The sequence below is a fragment of the Tachypleus tridentatus genome, chromosome 11, assembly GCF_004210375.1.
Source record: "Tachypleus tridentatus isolate NWPU-2018 chromosome 11, ASM421037v1, whole genome shotgun sequence".
Lineage (NCBI taxonomy): Eukaryota > Metazoa > Arthropoda > Merostomata > Xiphosura > Limulidae > Tachypleus > Tachypleus tridentatus.
This window is the reverse complement of record NC_134835.1, coordinates 72,581,865-72,605,978: the sequence shown is the minus strand read 5'-3', so window position 1 is coordinate 72,605,978 and position 24,114 is coordinate 72,581,865. Positions and strand designations below refer to the sequence as shown.

General features: G+C 33.0%; 1 protein-coding gene across 4 annotated transcripts; it reads right to left on the bottom strand.

Annotated features, from left to right (window-relative positions):
* Window positions 1–996: 996 nt before the first annotated feature.
* On the bottom strand, window positions 997–22,860 carry LOC143232451 (synaptotagmin-A-like). 4 transcript variants are annotated; one of them, XM_076467917.1, is made up of 8 exons: window positions 22,611–22,860; window positions 9,760–9,811; window positions 8,626–8,773; window positions 7,966–8,165; window positions 6,821–6,949; window positions 5,448–5,795; window positions 4,090–4,204; window positions 997–3,595 (listed from the first exon to the last, which is right to left on the bottom strand). In XM_076467917.1, the coding sequence occupies exons 4-8, from the start codon at window positions 8,050–8,052 to the stop codon at window positions 3,258–3,260; spliced, it is 1,017 nt and encodes a 338-aa protein (XP_076324032.1). In that variant the 5' UTR covers window positions 8,053–8,165; window positions 8,626–8,773; window positions 9,760–9,811; window positions 22,611–22,860; the 3' UTR covers window positions 997–3,257. The 4 variants fall into 4 exon arrangements, with proteins under 4 accessions (XP_076324032.1, XP_076324034.1, XP_076324033.1 ...); XM_076467919.1 differs by lacking the exon at window positions 22,611–22,860 and adding an exon at window positions 11,109–12,720; XM_076467918.1 differs by lacking the exon at window positions 22,611–22,860 and adding an exon at window positions 9,924–10,077.
* Between the last annotated feature and the right edge of the window lie 1,254 nt (window positions 22,861–24,114).

The following is a 24,114-nucleotide window of genomic DNA, read 5'->3' as shown; positions in this document are numbered from 1 at the left end:
ATGTTAGAGATACTTATGCCAAGAATCAGGATTTTGGTGTCAGATCTTGAGAAAGCGTAAATGTTGTGGTGATTATATTTTATCGTGTACAGTTTGGCTACAGACCTTGAGCTCAGTTTTAGTAGCAGGTTCCTCTGAGAGTGTTAGAACTTTGGGGTTTTGCTAAAAAGCTAGCTTTGAGAAGCTTGCGAGATCTAAGGCTCAGCTAAATGTTCCTTAGTTTAGTTGAGATTGATTAATCCTACTCTGTCTAAACAGTAAACAAATGGTAATTCTTTATCCAGTCTTTCTTGCATTATTCTACTTCGTTTTACTTCTTATTCATTTATTAAGGTTCTTGTTAGGCAAACTCCTATATTGAAGTAAATAATAATAGAAGAGTGTATAACAGAGTGCGTATAGTTGACAGTTTCTTCTCTTACGTGTTGATTTCTTATGTACAAGATACAGAAGAAACTGAACAGAAACTTGATTTAAACATTAGAAGTTAGAAACTGTTTAAAATAAGGTTCATTCCACAGAAAATAAGTTGTTGTCGTAGTTCATGTGTAACGTGTGTATTGGATGGGTAAAACTATTCTCACTTTTTAAAGTTTTTCCTTACTTTTACTTACGCTATATACCCAGTAGTCTTGTTCCTACCACCTACCATAAGCATCTCAGTGGGGGTCTTCTGTCTCTGGTTTAACTGCGAGGACATACCCGAACTCATTACGACGAGACGACGAATGTCATAGAAATAGTTTTTAATAACTAATAACTTAACTTGGAAAGTATTAAATCACATATTCTTGTATATTAAAGAATTAAGTGATTAAAAGGGTTAAAAAGTTTTCATTCCGTGTTCAACATAAGAAACCATACCCGCTTCACTCTCTAGTTAAAAGAATTTTCTGATAAAACTATCAGATCCAAAAAATACATGGTGGATAAATATATAGATAGAACAATAGAATGTCACTTTTAAAGAATAAAACAACTGTTTTTTCTCAAATATTGATCAGTACAAACGCATTTTAATACCACAATTTCACATCGTAAGAGTTGCTGTTAAGCCTAAAATACAAAGTTAAATTTAAATTGTTTTACTAGATAAATAGACAGCTTTCGATAAAATATAAATTACTATTTCTTCGTTTATAACACAGGAATACAACGTTCTTATTCATGTATTAAACATAGTCTAATATATAATATCCTGATAATAAAAACCACTATTAATATTCACAGAAATTATTTTTTTCGTACATTAAGTAAAAACACAAAATCGCTTGTTTTGGTTGCAGTAAGTCTAAAGCGTGTACATGAAGTTTCTCTGAAAGAATTAGGATCCCTCCAAGATTCAGAGTTCTCTCTTCATGAATTACTGTAGCTTTGTGCTTAATTCAAAACATTTATTTCACCAAACATAAGAATCTTTAGAAAGTAACCTTTCACTTGAGCTCATCATATTCAGTCAATGCCTCTATGAATAGCATATTATGACCCTTTTTTTTTTCTCTGTCATTACTGACCAGAAATTTGTAACTGGCACAAAATTGCTTTTACTGGAATGCTTATCACCTCTGTCTTTGATGCTCAAAACTAATAAACAGAAATCAACGATTGCACTATAGGGTTAGAAAGACAAATCTTGAGCTTCTTGATCACTCTATTTACTAAAATTCATAAATATTAATTATAGCACTACAAAGTGTCACAGAAATAACGGAATAATACCATTTAAAAGTATTATCAAATCCAATGAATAATACAAAGCCATATTTAAACCTACAACCACATATACTTGGGCGGCGTATTTTGTTTTCTTCAACAAAACAATTTAAGCACTATTTCAATATTTACAAAAACTTTCATTTTAACTAACTGTTCTTACTTTACTAGACTCAATAAAGACTATCTCTATTTCAATTTAATTATATGTAACATATTATTAACAATGTCAGATAATTTGATATTAGAAATGTTCCACAGGAGTCAAGAAAATAATGTGCGTTTACTTTTGTGATAAAAAATATTATGTGTTTAAAAAAACGGTTTATGGGTGCTTAAACCATTATGACATTGATTAGTTAAGATATTCTAATGTCTTATAATTAACACGTTAATTAAAACAAACACAATAAGACTTTTCTGTAGGATAAACCAATTTTCTAAGTTTGCGGTGCTTTGAAGACCAATATTTCTGTGAAGCAAAATGTTAGGAACATTCATTATACTATACCTAAACAATTTTAAGAATAACAGTTTTTTAACAGATATAAGTTCTGTTAAAAATTCTGGGTTAGATGAACGTGCATTAAACACTAAGTACATTACGAATTTCTAGCCACAAACTTGTAAAATTGGCGTTCCAGACTCATCCGTCATTAGTCATAGACGACGATTAGTTCAGAATCGGAACTTAAATTTACCTGTGGTTTGTCAGAAGTCACAGATGGCCACTGTATCAGAAAGATCTACTTATTTGTTTTTCATATGTCACAAATGACCTTTGGTCAGTATTAGAACTCGAATATGCCGGTGGTCTGTCACGTTACAGATGGCCTCAGTATCAGAAAATAGGCTTACCTGTTAACTGTCACAAGCAGCTTGTCAGAATTCTTCAATTAGGCTAAGCCCACAATAGTTAAAAACCTGAAACGCTGTTTATATACAATACAGTAAGTATAAATATATATATAAACTTCACTTGAGAAACATGTATAAAATGGAGTGATTGAGAACACTATGGAACTACAAACCGTTGACAAGCGTGATATTTAACTTAAGTATTGGGCCTTAATAGTCTTCATTGCTTTTACAGCTTCTGGTTTTAAACACAGTAGAACGCTTTGCTTGTTTTGGAATTGAAATAGATGTAAAAAAAGCAATAAATTAGTTAAACTAATGTAATACTACTGTTAAAATAAGAATATATGATTTGTTATAACATGAGAAAAACCAGCGATTCTCAGCCAAAGAAAAATCCAAAAATCTATAATATTATTCTGTTCAATCAAACAGAATTACTTTAAAATTAAAACTACTTTAAATTTCATATAACAGTCTTTTGTTGCTTGCGAAAATCTAAAGTGAGACACATCCCAAAAAATTAAACTAAATATTAAGTTCGGGAATCTTTTGTACAAAATATATTTTATATTATCATTTATCAGTATACCATTGTTTAACAAATCGAAATGTTTGGTTTAGTGTGCGCAAACTTTTATCCAAACGTGTTAAATATCTTATAAAATAATTGTTTCCAGCAGATTTTAATGAATGGTATGCCACTGGGTTACTTGCTTTCTAGGTGACTGCTTCATTGCCAACCAATGATAAAAGGCACTTCCACGTGCTCGCGGGCCGATTACAATTTTGCCCACATGCTTGTCACGTTTGATCGACTTGGGACTAGAAGAATTCTTATAATTCAATGTAGTGTCTCGGTGGCTTACGGCTACAATGAACATGACGTTCTCCATTTCCAACAGAGGAAGATCAAAAGTTAGAGATTCATTATAGGATGGGCACTCAGATCCTAGGCGACTGGACGTCTTCCTTTTCTTTAGCATCTTTCCATTGTGAAACAAAAGTACTCGTACGTAAGGAGCTAAAGAAACAAACTTGTATATTTAAAATGCATAAACATTTATAACTACATATAATAAAATTGCTGAAGAACCAAGGATGGAAAGTGTTGAATAAAAAAGGTTTCAATAAACAGCATCATGTGGATTTTCTTGAGAAACGGTGATATTTATGAAATGCCTTTTTAAGTAAAACACTTTGTCGTTAAGTGTTTTCGATAATTAAATTTAATTTTATACAAATATTCTATACTAAATTTCAGTGATTAGAAAGAATCATGTTTGTACTTACTACTTCTTAAGATGAAATATGTTTTAATATTTCAACATCTTTTCTTCAATCCAATTATAAACAAGTTATTGTGAAGATGATTTCCTAATAGAACTTATTTGTTGCAATAATTAATTTTTGTTAATTCGCAATGGTCTCCAAAGTTAGAAAGTGTGTCATATCAACAAGTTTTAGTCTTATTGATTAGTTTTAGCAATGTCCCTTTTACTTTACCTTTCTACTTACCAAACGTTTCCAAATCATCAGTTACAACACGAAGATTACTGCCTTTTACAATAGTAAATGTCAGGCGTTCTGCAGTTGGTAGATAGCTTAAACCAAACAGAATCTCTCCATTGTCCTTAAGAAAAAAAAAACGATTTTTAGTTGTATGCTCAATTTGAGAATACAGAAATAACACATCTCTTGTCCTCATATCATTTCTTTATTGTTAATGGTCTACCTAAACGAAAGTAGGTTGTTACTTGTAGTCAATCCGCCATTAGTTCTTAATTAATAGATGTGCTTCTACAGTCTTAAATTACTGAGTTATTTTACACGTAACATTGAGCTATATAATATTCTTAAAGCAGCACAGTTGGTGTTTAAAAATGCAAACTAATCTGAATTTCATTCTAATGTATACACGTTAATTACAAACCAACAAGTAATGAAACGAATTCCAGAAAACTACTAATAAAAAGTCATATCTTATTTGGAAATCTCACAATACTTTTTAACTCTTATAACCTTATCCTCTAAGCAGCTTATTTTTAATTTAACATCCTCTGACGATCACCTACTTGATGTAAATTAAAGATAAAATTACTATCAATGCTATAAGTATAGCTACCAGTTTGGTCAGCAACTTTTGGTCAATTCTTTTACGTTGCACACTCAATCTTATTTGTCCACTTTTTTTTCACGACTAAGGTATTTTTGATTAGATTATTCTTTACCTGAATGTCACCTGTTACCTATAGGACATTGTGGTCCACAAAATATACGTTTTATACTTTCAGATTTCAGTATAAAGACTGGCAAAATTCTTTCAAACGTAGTAACACAATAATAGTTCAACATAAAAATTTATGTTTTCAGTCAATTGATTGCATTTGTTTAATATCTCAATACGAATATCAACCGGTTACTCACCGTTTAAGACCTCATAAGTCAAAATGTTGTTTTCTCATACACATAAAATTTGCCTAATGGTACTAAACCGAGAAGTAATTAATTATAAGCTTGTGCTACTCTTTCTTTTGTTTCCTTTTTTGTACCAGATATTTTAAGCAGACACATTTCATCCAGGATTAAGTGAAGAATTAAAGGTTAACTATTATTTTAACGCCGTATTTTTATTCCACTTAGAGTCTGGTAGTAAAATCCACAAATAAGTGTAATGAATAGTCATAAAGCAGTAAAATAATATTCCTAAATTTTTTTTATTCATAACAGTTTTATGGGCGTTTTAAATGTAATATATAATCTTTATCTAACACTACTATGAATGATCATTAATTTCCACAATAACATGAGGCGAATATTTCTAGCTTTAAAAGAAATTATTTTTGGCAACGACGAGTAAAATATTATAAAGTTACTTGTTTGGGCTCCAGTAGGTCTAATACGTGCACATGATTTTCTTCTAGATGGAACTCCTGTAAGGGAATTGAGATTTCTCCAAGAACTGTGTCATTCACAATCTTTTCCTCATCAACCACAGCAATTCTTAGAATGTAGTCTTTCAGTTGTGAGCTCAGCATATTCACTATCACTGTCTCTCGAAACAGAGGATGCTGACTTTTTCTCTTCGTACCACTTCGGAATTCATAATAAGGAAAGGAGCGACCTTTAGTGCGACGTTTGTGACCTCTGTCTTTGATAATCTGAACTAATAAATAAGGGTCAATGATCCCGCCATAAATACGAGAGGGTAAATCTTGAGCTTCCTAATAAAGTAAAAATACCATTTATTAAACTAATAATGTCATTGAAAATTCAATGTACAAGTCCAATAAATTACATGTCAGCTAAACGTGTTCTTCTATCCACAACATTAACATTTAAACTCACACTTTGATATTTGAGACTGAAAGTTATTTTGCCCTACTAGTGTTACTTTGAAAATACTGTATAAATTATCTTAGCTTTGTCTTGTACTCAACCTATTGTTTTAAAACAGTGCCAAAACATAATATTAATCTATCCGAAAGCTATGATTCTTAAACTTCAGGAAGTGTTAAGGGTTACGAAATTCTACACATATATGGGAACTACATTTGCATGGTACAGAAATTGCCCCTCCCCCAAGAAAAGTTGAAGAATTTGACAACAAAAGTACCAGTTTTTACGTTTTTACTGAACGTGCCGTAAAACTAAAGTTTAATCCAATGACACACGTCCTCTGGTGGGACAGTGGTAAGTCTTCGGATTTACAATTTTATAACCAGGGGTTTGATTCCCCTTACCAGACCACATACTACGGCATTTTCACCTTCAAACAATACAAGAGTTTCCAGTATCAAGGACTCTGTAAGAATTTGATTTCCTCCCACCCTAAAAGAAATTTAACTTCAATTATATTTTTAAAATCGTTAATATCCTTTGAATTGAGGGTGAAATATTTTCCTAGAAAATAAACCCCCCATCCTCTCATTCATGGGAAGGTTTGCCTCCCAATAGTTCATGGCATATTTACTTGAGAAGATAATTTTTATAAATTGAGGTACTTTTTGTCTGTCTAGCGTTAAACTTTAAACTGTGTAATAGTTATGCATGTGCTTAGGTTTATGGTATTTTCGTATTAACTACTAGATAATTAGAGTTTAAAGCTTGGAGTACGAGTCGAGTGCCTTAACCACCTGACTATGCCCAGCCCCACAAAATAGTTTGGTATTAAACTGTTTAGTAATTATGCTTTGTTGTAGTCGTATTCTTAGCATTTATTTGGTAATGTTTCAGTAATTCTTCCTACCTTTAAATAGAGGATGAGTTGCCCTTCACTTCGGTTTTGTTGTTGCTTGTAAACAATAGAGAAGACCACTTGACCGTAGCTTGCCTCCATATCTTCATTGGTGAGGGGAATGTCGAAAGAAAGTTCACTCTGTGCAGTAGAAGACAACTATTATCTGTTTATTCAAGAAGTTCGCTTCCCAACAGTTTCCTTTTGAAGGTAAACTTACACTACAATTATACACACGTAGACAAGTGTCAGTGTATCGAAACGTCCCCCATCTAAATCTAATAACCCTTAGGCAGACTGTTAGGAAGTACACTCCAAAACAACTTCTTGTTTATATCATTTCATGAACATTTACGGTAAAGTTCGTGTTTATAATTTTAATGCTTGCGTTAATATTTGAAATACCTGTTTTAACGAATATTTATAGATTTACGTTTAGTGTGGCTTGTTATTTATCCCTACATATTTCTAAACAAAACTTCGATTTCTTTTTCTAATTAGACCACAACTCCTGTACGCCAAACACTAAGAAAACAGCCTAAAGAAGGTCTTAACAGAAAGAGCAAAGCATTTCAAGAATAGCTGAACAGTTATTTTATTTTAGAACTATGCTGTAAAAAGTATAATATATAGCAATTACTTCATTCAGGTATCACGAATCATATTTATGCACATGCTATCTTGTTTTTCAACAGCCCTAAAAATCTGAGAGAAACAATCACAAAGCATATTGTGTTTGTAGTGAGAAAAATAATTGAAAGGACCTCCCCCGCCTTCCTTATTTATTATTATTTAATACACACACGTCGACAGACAGCGTTTTCTTTTCAGAAATTCGCGCAAACCTACACAAAGTCCACTTATGTAGGTATCTAATTTTGAGTAAACAGACTAGAGGGATAATAGCTAATCAGTAAGATCCATTGGCAGCTATTGTGATAGTCTTATTGGGAATTTGGTCGCCACTCTCTGATTCACTCAGAGCTAAGTGATTTTGTAGCAACAAGACATGAACTATGGACTCTCAGGTTCATAATCCGATGCGCTAATGATTAGGTTACAACAAGTCTTGTTCACATGGAATCTTTTACATAAAAATCAACTAGTATTGTTTTCAACTAATACATAAATATTATCTATCTATTTATCAAACCAACATAGAGAGATATTGTTCCGTCACCACGACTGCTACCAGACATGCTGCTATAGGTCGAGTCTTCTGTGTATTTTCTACTTTCTACCATAGGTTCTGAAGTTACACGAGAAGACCGGTTTGATTGAAGTCCGTAGTGACGCGCCACCGTTCGTTTGATGGGCGTCGCTTCCCCTTGTAATTCAACATCATGCAATTTCTTCTCTAAAAGTAAATAAATCGTATAAATAACAATAACGTAGAGTGATAATTAACTCCAATGCTTATGTTATAGAAAAAATTGGTACTAGTTACCAACTGATCGGTGGAAAAGAAATTTGAGTTTTGAAATATAATAATTTAAAAGTTATTAAGGCTGCTACTTAGGAGTGACTGAAATGAATAATGTAGTTTGGCTAGATCAGTCAAATGTCAGTTCACTGTGTAATCGAAACAGTGTGAAAATGAATTACTTTTTTTACCTCTAGGTTTAAAGAACATCTAAAACACTTTGTGAATCTTATATTAGGAGAAATGAAACACTGCCTCAGTTCATTGTTATGGTCACAAGTTGTCGGTTCGTTGAAATTAACAAAATTAAAAAAAAAAAAAAACTGCTTCTCAGAAACTACAGGTCCGCTTTTTGTCAACTTTGAAGCAAAATATTTCTGGAAGGACTGTTTACCTTTTTCTTTGTTCCGATGTACGCAAGTATACAGCCAACAAACGGGAGTTACTACGCACACTGTGAGTAGGATAGTTAGGGTTAAGGATTCCCATAACGACGGCGATAGTCAGCAGTTTCTCACCATTGGATAGTTTTAAAATACCTTCTGTTTTGGTAAAAAACAAAGATTAAACATTAAACGACAGTGAACACTGGAACATTATTAAAATAATTTTCCAATTTAATTTAACTACGATTTCTCATGAAAATTTTAAAATTTACAATGTTATTTAAGATAGATAAACTCATTAGTTAAATAATAAATGTTCAAATCAAATACTATATATAATGAATATAACATTTGTTAATACTCGGTATTCTTTGCAACTGACAAGTTTTTAAAGATAAGTCTTACAATATTATTGAAAAAGTAGTTTCTTACAGGTTCTTGACCAAAAACAATTAGCAACTCGGTTAAGTAGAGTTGTCTTGTAAAAGAAAAACATGCATTAACTTAAAGAATACCTAAACTTTACTCACTTTGGTAACTTTGTACATGAAACATAATGCTCACTTTCAAAATTTTGTTATATTATATTTTATTATATTATATTTGTAGACATTCACTTCCTATGTACGAAAACAAATTTTGTGCTTATTTCTAAACTTGACTTAATTGTCACATTATTAATGATTAGTGAATATATATATATATATTACAAATATCAATAGTAAATTTATAACTTTGAGAAATTAATATGTAAACCTGTTTAATCTATTATCTAAATCTTAATCATAAAGTTGGCTTTTAATATTAAGACGTTTCAAGTAAAATGTTTCGGAAGGTGAAGTTTTGAATAAAATAGTAATCGAATAACTCAAAATTCGGTTAAAATTGTCTGTTATGTCAAAAATAAACAATATTTTTTAAAGTAATAATGATGTCGTACTGTATGAAAGTTTAATTAGGGTTTTTTTTTCTATCCATCCACGTAATTATAACTAGAGATCAACGAATCTATTTTCTATAAAAATATACCGTTACCCAATAAGAACAAACTGGTAAAAATATTGAATATTTACAAAAAATATCTAAGAAAGATTGTTGACAATTCCAAATTAAATAAAAAAACGCATAAATCATTTAATTACCTCTGTCCATGTTCGGTTTTGCACCGCGGACCTATCCTCTCGAAGTCAATATCTGAAGATTTTAAAAGATTGTAAGAATCGTTTCTCATTAGTTTGTGATGATGAAACAAAATTCAGCGAATCGATGAAAAAGGAAACATAAGTGAAGAAAACATTTAAATTACTGATATTTGCTGTCGCGTACTTTTCGTACGTGAAAGGTTTTGTATTGAATTTGAATTTTGAATTTCGCACAAAGCTACTCGAGGGCTATCTGCGCTAGCCGTCCCTAATTTAGCAGTGTAAGACTAGAGGGAAGGCAGCTAGTCATCACCACCCACCGCCAACTCTTGGGCTACTCTTTTACCAACGAATAGTGGGATTGACCGTCATTTATATAACATCCCCACGGCTGGGAGGGCGATCATGTTTGGTGCGACCGGGATTCGTACTCGCGACCCTCGGATTACAAGTCGAACGCCTTAACATACTTGGCCATGCCAGGCCATAAGGTTTTTGTATTTTAGTACATCAGAAATTCATCGCATAAATAAACAGAACGTTTAGACTACAGAAAATCCATACTTTGAAATTACATTACACTCTGCCTTTGTGACTTTATATTTCTTTCAATGACGCCCCCAGTGGCACAGCTGTGTGCCTGTAGACTTACACTGCAAGAAACCGGGTTTCGATACCCATGGTGGGCAGAGCAGAGATACTCCGTGATGTAGCTTTGTGCTTAACTATAAATAAATAAACTTTCAGTGAGGTTTGTAATTAACAACACACAAAACTGCACCACTGTCTTAATCCTCGTGGCCCAGTATGGCCAGATGGGTTAAGGCGTTCGACTCTTAATATGAGGGTCGCGGGTCCGAATCCCTGTCGCATCAAACATGCTAGCCCTTTCAGCCGTTGTGGCGTTATAAAGTGACAGTCAATCCCACTATTCTTTGGTAAAAGAGTAGCCCAAGAGTTGGCGGTGGGTGGTAATGACTAGCTGCCTACCCTCTAGTCTTACAGTGCTAAATTAGGGACGGCTAGTGCAGATAGCCCTTGCGTATCTTTGCACTAAATTAAAAACAAATAAACGAACTTAATCCTCGTAACGGAAAGCAAATGTACTTTTGAAGCTGCACAAGCAACACGTCATTGAGTGAGTCGTTAAATGATTCACTCGCTGAGTCACTGAGTGATTCACTTAAAATGAACATAAATTTCAAAATGTTCCTACTTCATTTATAAAAGAGTACATGTAAAAAAGTGAAGTGATGATTTAAAAAAATGAATAAAACTAGAAATAGGAACGAATTTACTTAAACATAAACGCATATTTCTAAAATGCAATAATTGTATCTCATATTTACCACATGAAATTGGGTGATGTTCAAAGTTATTTGTCGAAAGTCGTTTTCTCAACATCTGCATGAGAACATTTAGATGTATACGTGTTCAGGAACAGCTGAACTTATCTATATGATAGCATTTCAATACTAATACAAGGCTGTTTTTCGTTATCAAGATATCTTTTGCAGTTTCACCACTCTTCTTTACTGCAACTAGCCAGTAAGAACGCGTCTCACCGTGGATCGGCGACTAGTACGTTCTCCAAAAACCTAGGATCTGGGTATCGATACAAACAATGTGTAGAAACAGGTAGCTAATTCTCTACTTTCCTGCTTGGCCCTGCATGGCCAGGTGGTTAAGGCATATGACTCGAGGCATATATGTAATCCGAGGGTTGCAGGCTCAAATCCCCATCGCACCAAATATGCTCGCCCTTTCAGCTGTTGAGGAGTTACAATGTTACGGTCAATCCCACTATTCGTTGATAAAAAAGTAATCCAAGAGTTGGCAGTGGATGGTGATGACTAGCTATCTTCCCTCTAGTCTTACACTGCTGAATGAGGGACGGCTAGCACAGATAGCCCTCGTGTAACTTTTGCGTGAAATATAAAAACAAACAAACAAAACTTTTCTGCTCAACAACACGAAATGAACAGTAGGACTGCAAATTTAAAAAGAACTTGAAATGGAGGCAGAGTATAGTATAACTAGGTTTGGGGTATTTTGGAAGCTTAGAATCGTCACCAATTGAAATTCGATAGGGAAAAGTAAAGTTTCAAAATTTAGAGAACAAAAATTTGTAATTTTGTAGCGTTCATACCATCTCCAAATTATAGATTTGAATTTTTAAATTTTGAATTTTCCAAATAGAAGGTAAAATATGGCCATGATAACTAACTACGTATAACAGATTTTATGTGTTACGAATGTAGGTGTTATTTCAAACACTCGTACTGCCTACAGCTGTCAGCCGTACTTCTAGTGCAACCGGTACATGCATGTGTACCACATAGCGGTACGAAACCAGACTATACGCACTGGTTATCATAATCGGACCCCGTTGATTCGATGAACAAGCCTAGAAAAAATGTTGAGAAAATGTAAACGTATTCCAGTCCCATTACGAATAAGTATTTTTTATATCACAAATTCATACAATCGTCCATGCAATATAACTAACTTTAAAGATGTTTATATTTTTCGTACTTATCACTTACGATAAATTACTTTCAGTCTTTCGTACAAACATTCTTAACAAACTTTAGGATATAAAGATTATTCAAGATAAATCTGATAACGTGGCTCCGCTTAGATGACACAACTTACTTTCATTTTCCTTAACCTGTTCAGTGCCGTAGACGAGATAACTCGTCCAAGCCTATCGGTAACACAATGCCACGGACGAGTTAATTCGTTCTCAATAATACCTAACTTCAACGCTAAATGTTAGCACCATACATGCATTTGATTAACTTACAAATTGTTTCACTTTCGATCCAAAATGGCGTCACGAAAAAAGTTACAAAATGAAGAAGCATTAGAGTTGTATTATAGCAGCTTAAACACTTGGCAGTCAACAGGTTAATTCTCAGGAATATTTGACGAGTGAGAATGCTACTATTCTTTATTTACTCATTAAAAAAAAAAAAACTGCTCATATACTGAATTCCTGGTATAATTTTCTAAGTGCACAGCTTGCCCCTAATGGTTCAGTGATAGGTTCTGGGGCTCTTAACACTAAAAATCGAGTTTTTTTGCTGACAGTGAGAAGAGCACAGACAGATCATTGTGTAGCTTTGAGCCAAGCAACAGGCAAACAAGTAGGGAACTTCAATGGAACTGAAGAACTATATTGAAGCCATTTAGTATCAGCAATTGGGTTTCCCTAAGATCAAATAAGTAACTTACTTGTTTTCTAAAATACGTTTTGGAATTTAAGTTCCTTGTAAAATATAATAATTTGCAAAAATCAAATAATGTACACAATACAACTTGAAACTTTAATAACGCGTAAGTTATTTTCCGAAAGGGGGACAAAGATCACCTACTTTAATCACTCGTATCATATTACAGTAATTTGTTGCTGTCATCCAGTCAGTAGACACTAAAATACCTCACAAAAGGGAAGCTTAACGTTGAAATTTGTACTGACTGTACTGTCGTGACATATGAACTGCAAAAACAAGAAATAAAAATATTTGTTACTCTCAATTCTGGTTTCATTTACTCTTGAAACAAATTTTAGAACCTTTTGAAAGTACATCTACTGTTAAGACTTTGGAAACAATTAAAAATAACTTTCCTGACGAATTCATAAGTTAATGTTTTATTTTTACTTAAGTGTACGATTATATAAAGGCTTTTCTGATTTTCAAAGTCTTACAAGACATTTCAATGAAGTTTATCACTTTTACAGAAAGAAATCTAAAATTGTGCAGAGTATTCTCATTATGTCTTCTTTTTTTTAACATATAAAAGTATCGTTATCGGTTAAAGCATATAATTCATTTTCAGTAGCGGCCGGTATAGCGAGGTTGTTAGAGATAGAAGGTTCACTCTTTGTCACATCAAATTATACTTGCCATATCAGCCGTGGTGGGAGTTATAATTACACGATCAATCTCATTATTCGCTGATGAAAGAGTAGCCCAAGAGCTGGCGAAGGGTGGTAGTGATGACTAGCTGCATTCCCTTATTTTTAACCCAGCATGGCCAGGGGTTAAGGCACTTGACTCGTAACCTGAGAGTTGCCGGTTCGAATCCCAGTCACATCAAACAGTGAAGGCATTATAATGTGACGGTCAATCTCACTACTCTTTGGTAAAAGAGTAGCTGAAGAGCTGGTGATGAGGGTGATGACTAGTTGCTTTCCCTTAGTCTTACACTGCTAAATTACGGACGGCTACCGTTGATAGTCCTCATGTAGCTTTGCGCGAATTTCAAAAGAAACAGAATATTTTAATGGCATATATTTGATGGCTTTGTGTAGTTAGCTTGTCCTTAACAATTTTCTGTTCTTTAGATGTTGGTCATAATCTTAAGAATCCAAATAACAGAAGCATGTTTGCAATCTTCTAATGACAGATCGTTACAAAGAAAAAATATATTAGTTGATTATGTGGCACCAGATGGCGTTATCATTATGTTATCTTTGTTCCTTTTTAATATTTCTTAAACACAAACCTATATAATTAGCTGTTTGTGCTGTTCTTCACCTCCCACTAAATGTGTTTGTAGGTTTTTTAACGTTATAAGCCTTCAGACTTACCCTTGAGTAGCTGGGGGATCATTGTATTCTAAATAATTTAACCTAAGCCTGGATCACTTTATTGTTTTTTTATTTATATTCAATCTTTAATCGTTTATAAAATTATTATTATACTATCTTACCTTTCCGAATGTCTAAATGTTCAAAACCAGTTACGAAATTAGACAGCGTTTTAAAAGATGGTGGTATTTTTCTTGGATACTGCATTTATATAAAAAATAATAATCGTTGGTTAAAGTAGAACGTTGTTATCTCCATCGTGATATGTCAGATGGATCGGCCAATAAAAGCAAGTAATATATATATATATTTCACTGATAATACAATCTCGAATCTATTATTCCTCCTTGAGAAAAAGAAATAGTCACAGCATGTGTACTTTCTCACGTCTTTTCGCATCACTATCGTTTCGATGGAATAGTCCTTGTTATCTAGATCTAGAATTTAAAAAAATGGGACAGTTACAGATCGTTTTTAAAGTTAACGTGGAATTTTCTAAAATCAAAATAAGGAGATTTACTTTCCAGAAGACGTTGCCAAGATGACATCTAAATATAAAAAAAATTGTCGAATGATACTATGAAGACTGTTCTAAAGATATATGGTGAACAAGGTTTAAAAAAATAAAAAGTGCCCTTTCTTAAAATAAGGACAGTAATTTAGTAAATTACGAAAGCGCTTCAGTTTGTGCTTTATATTCTTAGACAGGGTGACTATATAACTTAGAGAGAACCGTTGACTCCATCCTGAATTATGAATAAACCCAACACTCGAAAAAAACAACAGTATCAGTCAACTAACCTCGTCTTCTTCATGCCCTTTTTAAGGCTTAAATATTGTTCATTGTAAGGAAGTTAAACACTTTTAGTTCCTTTTATTATCTGTAAGTTATTCAGCTATTACATTAACTTTACGGAATCTTTAAATAAAAATCATTTATCATTTCAGTTTACTTATGTGTTATATAACTTTTCAAAAAAAAATTTAAAATTTCTAGGTTTTGCTATCGTAAAATAATCAAACTTATCAGTTGAGTTTTATCAAAAACAGTTGATACGTCCGTAGACAGTATATCTGCTAGTTGTCACACATTAATTAATGATTTATGCTTCTATTGTTATTCTTACACGTAACTTATATATATATATATAAGCAAAAGTACCTGTCCCCAGTGACAGTAGATATTGAAGTTAATCTATCAACTAAAATTATTTCATGTACTTTAAAAAGGTTAACTGTATTGAACTCTTGGTTTACTCAGAGCCAAAATTCTGAGTTACTTATCTCGCCCACCACAAAAAGTAATTGTTGAGCATTTCAGTCATGCTAAGAGTCACTCAACAATAACATATAGTAAATATCCATTTGTATTCTTTAAGTTACGTCAAATTTTTAAGTGTGAATAATAGTGTGATTAATTCCCAACAATTTACTGCTGTGTGAAATAAACAATTCAACATTATTGAAGCTTCTTCTCACGTCATTTCAAACGAAAGGCAGACGAATACACGAACAAACACTACGATTCGCATACTATGTAAAATATAATGTGGGTGGTATGTACTTCGCTTTAAGTCAGGATTTAGATTAAAAATATGAACTTATTAATATTCTACATAGGCCCGGCATGGTCAGGTGGTTACGGCACTCGACTCATGATCCGCGACCCTCGGATTACGAATATTGGGATTGACCGTCATATTATAACGCCCCCACAGATGAAAGAGCAAGCATGTTTGGTGGGGGCGTTATAATGTGACGGTCAATCCCAATGTTCGTTGGTAAACGAATAGCCCAAGAGTTGGCGGTGGGTGGTGATGACTAGCTGCCTTATCTCTAGTCTTAAACTGTTAAATTAGGGACAGCTAGCGCAGATAGTCCTCGTGTAGCTTTGCGCGAAATTCAAAACAAACCAAACCAATATTCTATAGGAACATTCAAAAGAGCAAACTACATGTTACAAACTACTTGTATTACACAGCGGTTGACTACGAGTAAATATTGGAGCTGATACTTTAATACACACCGCAAACAATGCAGAATTTACGCGAATAAAGACATGTATGAATTACGTTGTTCGAGTTCAATTTAAATGTTTTTTTTTTTGTGTAAGCACCAGTGTTGCTTCTTCAACGGCGCAATATTACCTTCTTGTATAATAGCTAAAAAAATATTACGAATGAGGATCCAGACAAGCAAAGTTGGCACAGAGTGTTCCATTGGAGATAAAACATGTCTGTAGTTAACCCTGTCTAGAATTTCGTTGTGAAATTAAATCCAGTTAGCTGTAATAGCATCAGATGTTTGATAACCATGATCGTATTAAATCTGCCCTGTTTTTATCCCTCTGTAACCTCCTTTCAGACAAAATGGCCTGTACTTCAAGCCTTTCAGATGTTGTAACTTATATTTTGCCCATTCGTAATAAATAGCTAAGGTTTCTTCTTATGTAATAATCTGATAATGTAATAATTAGCTAAGGTTTCTTGTCATGCGGTAATCTGTTAGTGTAATAAATAGCTAAGGTTTCTTCGTATGTAATAATCTGATAATGTAATAATTAGCTGAGGTTTCTTGTCATGTGGTAATCTGTTAGTGTAATAAATAGCTAAGGTTTCTTCTTGTGTAATAATCTGATAATATATTAATTAGCAAAGGTTTCTTGTCATGCAATAATCTTACACTGTAATAATTTGTTAAAATTTCTTGTCATGTAGTAACCTGATAATATATTAATAACTTAAGGTTTGTTTTTGTAATGTGATAATCCGATAGTGTGATAATTAATAAAGCTTTCTTTATGTGGTAATTTGGTAGTGTAATAATTATTTAAGATTTCTTGTCATGTGGTAATGTGATCCAATATTCTTTACTGCATTTCTTAATCAAATTTCCAAATAGCAAAAGCTACTATTCAGTGCATTATGAAATATATTATTTTATTTGAGGTGAATTGTTTAATGTAAAGAGTCACGCTAACTTTTTACTATTTGGTGAATTTACATAGATACCATAGGCAAAGTATACGAAAGCATCCCATGTTTGATTATTATTATTTACGGAAAGCGGCCCATTAACCGTTGAGGGCACTAACATCTCTAGCGTCCTGCTCGGGCGTGTTAGTACATAAAGAAAAACTCCGTGATTTTCTTTTAATATTAATCTAAATTAAACCTTTATTCTATCAGACATGTGTTATTAGCTATATTATGCTAGCTCTGTTAACCGTGTGGGTGTTATAATGTATCGATGAATCCCACTATTCGTTGGTAAAAACGTAGCCTAAGAGTTGGCTGATCTTTCACTGCTATATTAGGTACAGCTAGCGCAGATAGCAGTAGCGTAACTCACACGAAATCCAGAAAGACCTATATTATTTGTGAATTTTTTAATTTGGTACATAAATTTGTTTTAAAAGCTACATGTAATAAATGATATACCCGTTCAACCCACGGGGAAGACACAGGAGTAACCCGGCCGGAGGTGAGATAGGAGTTCAGGTCTAAACACCAATCCTCTGTATCATTACCCCCGGAGGGATTACATTCTAGGATAGGTAACAATCGATCCAGCGGTTTATCTATCATCAGCGGACACGAACACACAGAAAGGATTTTGCCAAATAATGATGTTGGTTACTGTAAACAAAATCCATAAAATGGGTGAGTTATATTTATCGGAAATTCAATGTAGGTATGTCACTCTGAAAACATAGCTAATGTTACTTTCAATAAGTTATTTTAGCAACACCTTTAACAGGGTAAACAGGAATATTAGTATTAAAATATCATGCTTATTCCTCACTTCGTTTGGTTAAAACAACAGCAAACACGAAATTAAAAGTGTAGTTTTAACTGTCAACATTAAGATGACTTCTTAATTAATGTATATATATATATATATGTACACACACACACGTATATAAATATATAAGTGTATGAACATATATATATTTCTCTTCTAATATGATTTTTTGCATTTATGAAAATGGACTGCTAAATTAACTAAAATAACAAAGCGCCGTAAAAATGATATAATCTTAAAAACTTATCAGTTTTAACAACAGAAGCTATTATAGATATATATAAATAAATTCCACCGGAGTATTCTGCACTAAAATATACCCCCCCAACCTCCACATGGAACTTTAAATTGTATATTAAAAAGAGGTTAACCATAATAACTTATTATGTAATTCGATAAAATACTGTAATTCTTTCTATCTCTTCTTATATGTTCTATTTATATCAAATACATTTAGTTTACAATTAGACAAGTTAATCATATATTATTTACATTTCTTTATTTACCATTTAATATAAAATTATACAATGGGCTCTCTTTGCTCTACCTACCACGACTGTTCTGTCTTATCGTTAAGCCACTGAAGAGTCACCTGTTAGGTACATTATTAACCATAAAAAACGCAGTTTATCTAGTTCTGTAACTAAACATATTTATATACATTCATGCGGATTACCTATGCCTAAGAATTTGTCATTTTTAATATGATTTCTTGATTTGTTCTTTAAAACCTTCTTCATTAAAAACATTCAATCATTTCAGGTCTTAATTAACCACTTTATATTCATTTACTGGTCTTCTAAGTATTCATTTGTGGTCCAGTCTTTAGCCTGATGATTGCCCTCGGTTGTTACCAAAATAAAAATCGACCTCTATTGTATAGTGATGAGTGGTGTTGACCGGTTACTTTCCCTCTAGTTTATCACTGCAGCATTATATGGACATCTAGCACCGATAGATCATTGGTAGTGTTGCGCGAAATTAACCAACAAACAAGCAGTCAAGTAGTTACTGTGTGTCACGATCGTCTATTTGTTATAATACATTGGTTAATAATTAAGTGCTAGTAAAAAAAAACTGATTTAAACTGATACAGGAAAACTGAATAATACACAAAGATGAAGAGCTATCCACCATATTGAGAAAAATATCATGGCCAACAAAACTTAGAGTAATTTCTTATTCTTCTTTTAATAACTAGTTTTAGTTTACTTTATTTGATAGTTACGAACTCACATACACACAGAAAATCCATTTGAAGACAAACTAATTGGAGTTATATATATGTGATTTTTAAAAATACACAATGATTTATAATTAACGAAATTTTCATTACAAATACATCGTTCATGAGAAGATAGTAATTAACTTACTGATTTTTTTTGTCGTAATATACGTTAATATTGTGAAGGCTTTGTCCTACTACTTTGTTTATTTCACATTTTTCGCGAAAATTGTTTCTTTAGAATTTCGAGCAAAACTACAAGAGGGTTATTTTCCTAGCCGTTCTTAATTTAGCAGTGAAAGACTAGAAGAAAAACAGTTGTTCACCTCAACCCACTGCCAACTCTTGGACTACGAATAACATTATAGTTGACAGGGCTACCATGTTTGGTCTGACGGGAATTTAAACCCGCGATCCTAACGTTACGAGTGGACGCCCTAACCACCTGACCATGCTGAACCCATTTTAGCGAGAAACTACATGATAGTTTACTTATTTTCTTGAATAATTGATTTTGTAAGCCTAACATTGCATTTTGTGAACTTGCTACAAGTGGTTGCTAACTTGATCGTAATTTGACGCTGCGGGCAAGGTTACCAAGATTATTGGTTTATACAGTTTTTATTCAACACAGGGAATGTTTATGATTAATATAGAAAATCTAAAACATAATGGAGGTCACGAGCTCCTTGTTGCACCAATTAACTTCTTTGAGGGTAGCTTACTGTAATAGGTTTATCAATCACACACACATAAACAAAAACAATTTTATAAGTTTAATGCGTTCACCTAACACACTTAAGTCGTATAATATATATATATATATTATAGAATAAGAAACGGCTACTTTTACTGTCATCAAATATTATAAGAAAAAACAAGAAATATTTTTGGTTTGTTTGAATTTCGCGCAAAGCTATACGAGGACCATCTGTGCTATCCATTTCTAATTTAGCAGTGCAAGATTAGATGGAAGACAGGCAGTCATCAACACCCACCGCCAACTCTTGAGCTACTTTTTAACCAAGGAATAAGGGGGTTGACCGTCTCATTATATAACACCACCACGACCGAAAGGGCGAGCATTTTCAGTGTGACGGTGAGTAGAACCCGTAACCCTCAGATTACGAGTCGAGTGTCTTGACGACTTGGCCATGCCAGGAATAGTTGTAGTGGACTAGATAATAAATGTAGCGACTGTAGTAGTATTTATTGTTCAGTTACAGTTGATATGTAATAGAGCACCTTTCTACACAAAGTCACAGTGCAGGTCATGTAACTTTACCAGTTACAGTTGAAATAAGTATTAAACCTAAGTTGTTTTAAAAAGTAGTACAAGCACCTTTACCTTACAAATCAACTAACTTATAAAATTACAACTTAGTTTTGCGATAATATAGGTATCCGTCAGCTCGATTGTTGTGTACGTTTGAATGATAAAATGAAAGTTACAAACTGTTTAGATTTTTTTTAAAGATTTAAACCATTGCAAAGAAGATATTTCGTTAAAATGATCTTCAAATTAAACCCTTATTGATAGACTTTATCGAATAACAACTAGGTCGAATCATATTCCAATAAATCGTGACATTTAACAACGACGATATGTTTATATTATTGACAGATGTATTTTAATAAGGACCATTAAGATTTTTGAGGAGGATCTCATTCGAGAGGATTTGCAATTTTATTAAACATAATCAACAGGTGGTTTTATCTATTTTATGTTTATAGAAGGTGGTGTTTGTCAATTATTTCGATATCAGAACCAGCTCCATGCCTCCTTAAAATGTCACAAACCACTGAAGTAAACGTAAAACATGATTTATATATGAATATTTTGTTAGAATTTTCTCACAAACAGGCAAAATGGTTGTGAGGATAATCCTTCGGTGGTTTAGAGCACTCAAACATGCAACGGCGAAATTTCACACGGTTAAAAAATTCTGTTGATTAACTTTCACTAAATTTTCATAATCAGACACAAAAATGATATCAGTCTGTGATGATAGCAGTTATCAAAGTTTGTTGAAAGTTTTTGTTTGTTTGTTAATTAACCACAAAGCTATAGAATGGGCTATCTGTGCTCTGCTAACCACCAATATCGAAACCTGGTTTTTAACCGTGTGAAACAAGAAACATACCGCTGTGCCACTTGAGGATTTGAAATACATGATTCAAGTTTGTTAATTTACTTTTGACGAATTATACTTTCACCAGAATTGTATTGTTTATGTATATATTTATTAATTTACTATCCACAGATACGTGTTACAGAAATACCTTATCACAAAAAGGTGTAAAATAAAAGAGTAACAACTGAAAAATTCAGTGTAAATATATAAGTAACTAAAGTTAACTGCTGCTGTTAAAATGTGGTTCCGCTTTTTCAGGAATTGTCAGTTTAAGAACGTAATATTACATATCTTATTTCTAGCTTATGAAGGTGATGTGATTTAACCTCGCAGCAGGGGTAACTTTGTATGCTAGTCTATAAAGTATCAGTTGTATTCATTTGAGTTGTATTTATTACAAGGCTTTACGGTGGCTCAGAATTAAGCTTAAGAGCGTATAACGCTAAATATCGAGGTTTGATAACCTCAGTCGGTACGATGAAGATATACCATTTTATAGATTTCTTCTTATAAGGAAACAAAATTCATTACAAAAGTCTCTTTGGTCTCAATTAAAAATGTTCACTACATATAATTCTATTTTCAGTTTAAATATTTAAACATTCAAAAGTTTAGGTTTTATCAAAGTATTTCATTAATTCATGAGTAAATGGGTGTTTCAATTCCTAAATATGTGTCTCTCGACTGGTGGTTCAGTGGTAGATATGATGGCCTATAAAGTTTAAAACCTGTTTTGATACCCGTAGTGGGCAGAGCACGTATGTGTATGAAAGTTCTGTTGTGAAGCTTTGCGCTTATCAACAAAACAAACTTAAACATTTTTCCACTGGCAGTCTTCCCATTGTCTGTACGAATAATATAAAATAATTCTTGAAAAGTAATGGGAAAATATACATATATAATAATTAATTACTAGCCTTCAACTACATGTACCTATAGTTTGCAAATAAAGTAGGATGTACTTTTTATCTTAATAAATATCATAGGTTTTATTAGTCAAAAACTAAATGAAATTAGGTCTCCTTCCCGACCTTACTGAATTTTAAAATAGAATAATTCTTTACTGTCACATTACCAAAACATAACTAACCTGATAATTAAAAAAGTCTTTAAAAAACTGCGAAAGACAACGCCTATGCAAAGCCATCAGTTGCTTCGGAGCTATATTGGTCGACGGGATTAGATGAAACAATAACGAATCATTATAAATGTTAAAATGGACTGAACATGAAATTCAGAACATTTAAGCACTGTACTTGACCTTCAAGATATTATACTTTAGCACAAGTACTGTGTCTGAAAACATGTTAAAGTATGATCAAGGTTAACTTCTTTGCAGTACATTCAGCAAATGCAGTGAAACGGAGTATGCGCGGACTAAAGCTGCCGGTCACGTGCACATCATTGTATGTGTAGCTGTGCGCGTTTGAAAGAAACATAAAAACTTATCGTGTGTACCGACCTCTGTTGTGTGTTATTCTCAGAAAAAGTGTTCTGTCTTAATTTGAAATATACAGTTAATTGTTTTCAACCTTAATAATATTTAATGAATTTTCTCATCAGCTATCACCCCAAAGAACAGAATACAATTACGTCGCATGTTTTTTTCCGTATTATTATTACTATGTGCCCCCCAGTACACATTAGTATGTCTGCGATCTCACACCATTAGAATCCAAGTTTCAATACTAGTGTTTGGCAGAGCTCGGACACCCCATTGTGTAGCTTTGCGCTTAATTCAAAACAACAATCCTATTAAGACTTTATTACCTGGAGAACAGTATAGATTATTTGTATAACTATTGTCAAAACATATACATGTGACACACATTGTTTGTCATTATTATTATTAATAACCATTAAACGTTTCTAAGTTTAAAAAATTACTTCATAAAAAGAACTATAATGTTTGTTTCACATTTTATAAATAAATTAGTATTTAAAATAAGCTGTGGCTGGCAGACAATTAGATTCAGTGGCAGCAGTGATGGGAACATAGTGTTCTTGTTTTTTTTAAACGTACTTAAGTAATACAGTTACCATTAGGTGAACTCTTGGGCAGTTAGTAAATAAACACTGTGGTTTTTATTCGGTGAGTACAGCGGTAAGTCTACGGATTTACAACGCTAAAATCAGGGGTTCGATTCCCCTCGATGCGCTCAGCAGATAGCCTAATGTGGCTTTGCTATAAAAATAAACACATAAACACACACCATTAGGTGAAGTCTTGGGCAGTTAGTAAATAAACACTGTGGTTACCATTAGGTGAAGTCTTGGACAGTTAGTAAATAAATACTGTGGTTTCCATTCGGTGAAGTCTTGGACGGTTAGTAAATAAACATTGTGGTTACCATTAGGTGAAGACCTGGATAGTTAGTAAATAAACACTGTGGTTATTATTAGGTGAAGTCTTTGACAACCAGTAAATAAACACTGTGATTGCACAATGCGTAACATGCAAGACTAACCACTTGGGAGAAGTGACAAGTTTAACAGCTTCAGTTCGTCCTGGGTGATCATGTCGAACCTGATTCCATGCATTTTGTTGTGAATGGAAACCCTTAATGGACCTTTTTTTGTACACTTACTTTCCT